At 43.8% G+C, this 7,940-nt stretch overlaps 1 protein-coding gene across 1 annotated transcript; it reads right to left on the bottom strand.

Moving 5' to 3' along the window:
• Positions 1 to 5: 5 nt before the first annotated feature.
• On the bottom strand, positions 6 to 5,407 carry tmtops3a (teleost multiple tissue opsin 3a; the record flags this gene model as incomplete). The annotated part of the gene is made up of 4 exons (XM_084009979.1): positions 6 to 506; positions 949 to 1,182; positions 3,839 to 4,167; positions 5,023 to 5,407. 4 exons carry the CDS (start codon positions 5,405 to 5,407, stop codon positions 297 to 299), a joined length of 1,158 nt encoding a protein of 385 aa, XP_083866105.1. The 3' UTR covers positions 6 to 296.
• Positions 5,408 to 7,940: the final 2,533 nt, after the last annotated feature.

The raw sequence follows: 7,940 nt of genomic DNA, 5'->3' as shown, positions 1-7,940 counted from the left end.
GTTGTTTATTGTATCAAAATAATAATAATAATAAAAAAAAAAACACTTAACTCCCTCAAACCTGCAGCAAACACATGTATTTCCAGAACATTCATTGAAAACATGAACATTGGCACTTGCATACACTGTATCCAAGGTCGACCAAATAAAATATGCATTAAAGCACGACATGGCACCGACATTCATCTTCTCTTGTAAAATCAACAGCAGGGTGAGATGTGTGTCTTTTAGTTGCACGACTCAGAAGAACAAACATTTGCTTTAGATTCGGCAGTCTGTCGGGTCAAAGGGTCGATTCATGGAGTGTAGTGGACAACCAGAGTGTGGTGGTCATTGTGCCGGCTCTTGGAGCCTCTGAGGATCTGCCGCTGTGAAGAACTGAGGGAGGTTTGTCTTTGGACGGAGAAGAAACCGAAGAACCGTGTTCTTGGAGTCGGGTGCTCCTCGTCGTGAACGCACTGGGGTTCGACTCTGCACTTCAATAAGGCCACAAAGCATCTATAAAACTGTGGAAAAATACAAAAGGTCTACAGTCATATCCAGGAAGCACGGTGAGTGTCAGGACAAAATACTTCAACACAAAATTGGGATTCATTTGCTTTGAAAAGAATTGGACATAAAAGTTACATTTCAATATAATCAGTCTACAAATCAGTAAGCATACTCAACATTTAACAACATGTGGCCCATATACAACAGGAGGGAACAGACCATCTCCTGAGCTGCATCTAGAACCGGGGAAGTGGTATTGAAGAGACACTGAGAGTGATAACAATTACTGAGACTGAACCGCATCCTCAGTGTCACAGAGGCGCCTGTGGATGAACTACTGCCACTCTATTTCCCTCCCTGCTTCATATTCAAATACAGCTGAGTAGCAGTATGCACTTGTACAAATACAATGGAGACGGCACATTCTGGGACCTGGTTCTCCCCTAACCCCCTCACCTGGTTGTTGAAGAACACGTAGATGACCGGGTTGATGACGGTGCTGAACTTGGCCAGGACGGAGGGGACCACGCTGGCTATGGGAGTGATCTGTCCCGCCCTGCCGAAGGTGGCCATCAGCGCCATGACGCCGTAGGGCATCCAGCAGAGCATGTAGCAGGACACCATGGACAGCACCATGACCAAAATGTGCTGCTCTCTGCGCTGAGCTACCAGCAGGTTGATCTTACCCACCTGGAGGAGGAGGAGGGAGATGCAGAGGTTAAACCCGGTTGTGACAATAATTTGACTTAAATACTGTAGTTAAAGAAAAGGCATGGATCATGTTGTGTCATTTACAACACGGATGGGGTCTAAGGTATGTGGAGCCAGGAGAAAAGGTAGATAGGGTAGGTTTTTCATGCCTCTCCCGCATGCATTTCTGTTTTTATTTTGATTGAACTTGTCTTTTATGGCACCATCCAGTGGTAGTATGAAAGGAAAAGACAGAAACTCCTCCCCCTCCCTCATGGATCAAACGCTGGGACACTCAGAAGAAAGAATCGGCCGAAAGGAGGAGATAGACAGCACTGCTCTTCACTGAGATTGTTGATTTTTTTATGAAAAAGTAAAGCTTTACCCATCAGAGCAATGTGAAATGTTATATGTATAAAATCAATGGAGCACTCCTTTGATATCTATGAGGGCTTCATCTCATTTTTACTTTTTTCTTTCTGCACTTTTTATTAAATGTTGTCAAAATGAGGGTTGACACTTAAAACTAGTAAAACTTGATAATGACTGGTTGATCAGTAGAACAGATCCGACGTCTACGACTCAACAAGGTTCACGTTAGAGTAACCATATACATATTCATATCAAAGTGCTACTTTATGCTTCATTACATGTGTCCTGCCGGTTTCTCCTGATGTACCGAGGTGCTAAAATTAGCCCACATATCATGAGCCAAGTGGTTACAGCAGCATGTCATGTGTGACTGTCACCTCCGCGGTATTGATTTCATACCCCTGTGGTCACAGTCGTGTGTAATTACCACGGGGGTATTTATGAAGCATCACAGGGCTTCATAAATACGTGAGCACGTCGGGCTGGTGAAGGACAGGACTGTCAAATTACTGCACATCGCTCACACACTCCATTACACTTCACCCTGCGTGGCATTAGGTCACAACCCCTGCTGCCCCGTCTCCCCGCTCCTCTGCCATGTAATATGTATCCTGACAATGTTCAATTAGCAATCATTTCTGGATGGCTGAACTTGTGTTACGTTTGGAATATCGTCGACATAATAAATCTGAGAAGCATCACAGAAGAATCACACCAGCCAAACGTAACGCATAGTCTCATTTCTCTTCGCATAAGATATGAACCAATAAAACTTCGGAGTGTAATGGAATTGTGCTCGAACTGGAAATAAATGAATAAAATGTTTGTTTTGAAATACATCAAGTGACACAATTATGGATCAGTAAATCTCAAAAAGGGTGCGTGCTTTATAAACAGTGTCATGAATTGGTTCTAAATGTGGTGCTGTGATGCAGAGGGGGAGGAAGAAAAAGCACAACCTTGAACCACGCTGACGCTGTTGATATAAACGTCATCTCTCCCTCAGATGTGTCACTTTCAGCCACCTCGGGGAAGCAAGCAGTGGCTACACAGACTGATTGCTCAGTTTCTAGGAATAGCCTAAGGCGGGTCTCGCAGTCGTAGGGAGACGGGTGTGTGGCTGAGCCCCCCATTCACCGGTACAGTAATCAAGTCTGCAAAGCTCTCTGATTCCCGTGGGTGCACAGAGTTAAAAAAAAAGAAAAAAAGCCCATAGAGCTTATACAATAGCAGGTATCCAATAGTAACGGCTTCCTTCCCCGATCTAAAAATACCTTCTAGGGTGATTCATTGATAGGAGTAGTAGCCGTGGCGTGCACGGAGGGGTCCTACACCAATTGGGAGCCCTAATTTGTCAATTATTTGTGGCAGGTTTATGTAAGACCCCACCAGGGTGACGGTGAGTCACTGACAACCAAGGGGGGGATCATCGCTCATCCAAGAACACAGCCAGCCAAGAACGCAGCTCGAATGTGCCGAAGACATTGCCCTCATTCCCTCTCCCGCTGGATAAATTGATTGTTAGTTTGTAAACACAGGAGGATTATTCTAGGATTATCTGGTTTGATGTTCCTTGAAATGACCTCAAAAACACAACAGCGAGGGTTAATGCAAGTCTGACACCGATCACTCAACCTCTGAGCCACGTTCATATGTCCTGAGAACACCTTTAATAGCCTAAGAGCCCACTTTAGCAGAGCTATTAAGGCTCCACCGCAGATGGACTTGGTGAAAGGTGGCACTTTGAGCACTTTATCCTGAGAAAATGACGATGCTTATGCATGCGACCTGTGCTTTGCACTGAACGTTTGTACATGTTTGCATTGTTTGTTGTCTGGGAATTGTTCCTGAAGGTGATGTAAGCGGTGACGGTTTCTGTGGCATCGTTATGTTGCAGAAGAAGAGGGACCACTGATCACATGAATTCTAATGGGTGGATTTTCTCTGAAAATGTGGGGAAAGCACGAGAGAAATAATTGAAATACGCACCATTTTCCTAAGAATGACACTTTAAACTCTGAGCTGCTATTCAGTGAAGGGTGTTCCTTCCCACGTACCAAGGAATGAGAAATGCATAATGACAAATAGACAAATAAAAGCCCTTTACATGTTTTACATTCCACGTTTTGTGCTCTATCATTACCCTGCTTTCATGTATATTTTTGTCCCTAAAACACAATGGAAAGAACAATTGTCTGAACTCTTTCAATTCATATTCTTTGTCTGTGAATGTATGAATCACATTATTCACATTTTTGTGTAACAACAGTATGAACTCACTCACCCTCCTGATTGCCACTAGGATTCGGCCATAAGAGTAGACCATGAGCAGCAGGGGTAGCAGCAGGCAGAAGATGAAGAGGCACAGGACATACGAGACGCTGCTGGGCGAGCGGAGGTGCCACTGGACGGAGCAGGAGGTCCCGGGCCCCTCCGGCCCATAGCTGCTCCAACCCAGGAAGGGCGGCAAGGTCCATAGCAGGGAATAGAGCCAGGAGCCTCCGACACAGAGCCAGGCCTTCCTGAAGTCTGAGAGGTCGACCTGGGTGGAACGCAGCACGGTGGATTGGCGCTCGTAGGACAGGACAGACAGGGACACCAGGGACACGATGCCTTAAAGATCAAGAGAGGCCAAGACAGAACAGAACAGTAAGTTGTCGGAATACAACTCATGGTTGAGGATCTAACCCAACCCGCTGTAACGTGAGAAATAGTTCCTCACCTTTTTCAAAAAACAATTCTCACCAAATGATTATGATTGAATTGAATGAAACGGAAACGAATGAATCCATTGTTAAAGTTTCTTTTTAAATTTGAAGGTAGGTACTGTTTGTCAAAAACAAGAGACTCTGTAATGTTATTCCTAATGGAAACACTTTTTTGTTATATGTTCACGACAGCAGAGAAGGAGAGACAGGCATTACTGAATAACAGCTCTTTGAACTGCAGTTCAGCTGAGCTGTGTGAAATGGTTTCTTCCTTCTTCATGGAGAAAGAAAAGTTTAAATGGGACACCCCCCCCCCCCCCCCCCCCCAATAAAAAATACCCTAAATTCAATATATATATTCCAAATTGACCAAATGTTTTTTCAGACATCATATTCTTTATATTTTAGATTCACATTTAAAAAGAATTGATTTAAATGGTGGCTGGAGGCGAAAGATAAGAACATGAGAAGACATTACATGCCCTTAAAATGATGATTTACTAATATAATAACTAATAAGTAATACGGCTGTTGGCTGTTTAGGACAAATGAACAAGAAAGGTGAGCACAATAAATGACTCCCTGTGCAGTAGGCTACTTTTTGAATGATATGGCGAGCCTCTAGGAAGTTATGATTTATGGTGACATGGTATGAGTTGCATACGGGCAAAATAAACACACTTTTTTCCTTTTTTTTAAACTTTCTACATAAAAAAAAAAAAAAAGTCGCCGGACACAAAGTTGCACCGATCCCACTCACCGAAGAGGGAGTTGGCGAAGCCGTACCACTTGCAGCCGTGCTCTCCGATGAGCCACCTCCCGTGCAAACTCGCAGCGAAGCTGAACGGTGTGCCGAAGACGCACACGAGGATGTCGCTCAGGCTGATGTTCAACAGGATGACGTTGATGGGCGTCCAGAGCGAGCGGAACTTGGCGAAGATGAGGAGGGCGACGAAGTTGTTGAGGATTCCCGCCACCAAAATGAAGCCGAGGCATACTGCCACCGCGGTGTGGCCGCTCCGGCTCAGCCCGCCGGGGCTCTGGGACGCCGGGGAGTCCCGCAGGGTGGCGACGGCGCCGAGGCTGGAGCTGGACAGGGAGCTGTCTGTGGTGCTGAAGTTCCAACCGCGTGTGTGGACGACCATAGCAGTGAGTGAGACGAGCAGAGGGCTGGAGAGAATTAACAGAGAGAGAGATAGAGAGTCACTACAGGGCCACCACATCAGTTATGGGAGTATGAAGAGAGTTGATGCCCTGTGCACTCTTTATACCTGCACCCTGATGATGTATGCAAGTAAGCCACCCACCCACCCTTCTCTCTGCCATGCACAAACACTCACTGTTTGTCTTTCTTTCTTTTTCTTTCTCAGAAGCTCTCCAAGTCCTTCTGATCACAGTGGCCTGTGTAAATACAGTAAATCCCCCCCAAATGTGTTGCTTTCCAGCAGCAAATGCCTTTCAAGGTGGTGCGCGGAGCGGCTTTTAGGATTTTCCATTCAAGATATAGGCCAGCTTAAGCGATTGTCCAAATATGAAATGATCATTTTCCAGTCTGGAGACAATTAGTCAGGCCGTTCCGCTCCAGAAAAGCAAACTTTGGTTGCATGATTTTCTAAGCTTTGCTTTTGTATTCGCTGATGCTTTCTGTGCCAGACTGTTCCTGCTGTGTATATAGCTGCACACGGCTCAATTGAGCACAAAGTAGGTCACCAAAGACACACCTGTTTCTTTTCTGCACAGCCTCTTAAGGAATTAACAAGTTCTACAAAAACAGTAAAGGACCATTCAAGTTTTATCTAATAGTCTTTAAGGACACTAGTTTAAACTTCTGTGTTGTGATGATGCTCACTTGGGATATATTAGCATTTAAAGTCTATGTTCAGTTCAGTTACGCTTCATGCTGATGATGTGAAGTAATCTACATATCCGGCTCAATAAGACACAATAGATGGATCAGTTGACTCAAGCAAGTTACAAATCTGCATTTATATACCACAGTGAAGCGAATGGAAACCTATGGACGTCTGTAAGTGCAGAAACAAACATCATGAAAAATATAAAACACTATGCATTGAAAAGTTTGGCTGTAAGAAAGTTGTAGTAAATGGAAACACCAGTATGCCCCTTTGATGCCTAAGCAAAAGTTTTATTATTTCCATCAAAACGGAAATGAAACTGGACCCAAATGAAAGGAAACAAACATTGATAGCACATTAAATCAATGTGTTTCCTCTGTTTCCTTGCCTTTTATCTGACCCAGCACACACCACACACCACACTTTATGCTTTCCTCTAGACATCGCTCAGTTCAAGTTTGTTACTGTAAAGACAAAATACATTCATGTGAAATCCAACAATTCCAACGGATGCATGGCTGCAGGGGACTGACGTCAGTCGACCGTGTCGTCGCGGGGGGAGATATCTGTAAATCTCAACTAGTCCCTGGTGTCAGCCGGAACCCACATGGAAAGACCATAAACACTTAATACCTCTTCTCACTCTGGAACCAGCATCCCTGGCTTAGTGGAAGCTCAATGGGCAGTCATCAATGCAGGCATCATCTTCTCCCCTCCATATGGGCCTCAGATCAGTCTGATTATGGCTGACACCAGTGTGGAGAAGGGATTATGGTTTCTGTGTGACTGGTTCCCTCTACGTTCCTAACAGAATACACTCATCGGGCTGACTATCGATTAAAGAACAAGATCCAGCAAAGTTGTTTGGAAAACAAGATATGAAAAACATTCATGAGTCTTTTGCATATCACCACTACTAATCTTCCACAACAAAAATGCGCCTCACTGTGATTTCCTCCCCTTGCCCTTCAGCTATTTTTGTGCAACGATAAAATGAACATTTTTCAGACATACAGAGCAGATCAATAGAGAGATATTGGCTGATACCAAAGTAAAGTTTAGAGAGTGGAGAGATAAATGAATAATAATAAGAAGAACCATATCATTTCAGAGGGATAGCAGTTGAATGCCTACAAAGTGCAGCCGCTGAGTGAGATTATATCTCTGGATTGTTTTGTCAAGCATATATTATATTGTTTGAGTTGGCTCTGAAAAGCCTCAGGAAGACATTGATCCAGTATTCAGCCGGAAAACAAACCTTTTTCAAGGACAGTTAATTATAGTGTCTTAATGATCACAGAGTTTTAAAGACCATCTTTAATAACTTTCCAGTGCGGCCAAATGACCAATTACCATTTAAATAGAAACATTACCTGGACCCTGGTCTAGTTGCTGCTATCATGTATATGCACCCTATTATTCTGCAGTGTTTTCTCAGAATAATAGAAGCATGAAAAGCCTGTAAAACATCAGCTGAATGGTTTTTATAATTGCATGTTATCATTTCTGTGTTCAAGGACATCACTGTTAAGCAACAGACGTGTACGCTTAGAAAAGAGGGATATGTAACACCTATCGAGATATTAAACCCCGTGTGTTTGTTGCATTTATCACAGCGTTGTGCACATCGTCTACCCAGCTCTCACGGCGTTAAGGACAATGTCAGGATCTAAAGGCTAACATCAGCGTGCTAACATGCTCGATGTTTGAGAAATAGTCATGAAATTGAATCTATTCATTTGTAAACATGGACACAAGTTTTTATATTCCCAACGAATGTGAGTCAACCACACACGTTCTTTCCAATGAGCATCGGATGCCT

The sequence above is a fragment of the Eutrigla gurnardus genome (assembly GCF_963514095.1).
Source record: "Eutrigla gurnardus genome assembly, chromosome: 5".
Lineage (NCBI taxonomy): Eukaryota > Metazoa > Chordata > Actinopteri > Perciformes > Triglidae > Eutrigla > Eutrigla gurnardus.
This window is presented reverse-complemented; position numbering and strand designations above follow the sequence as displayed.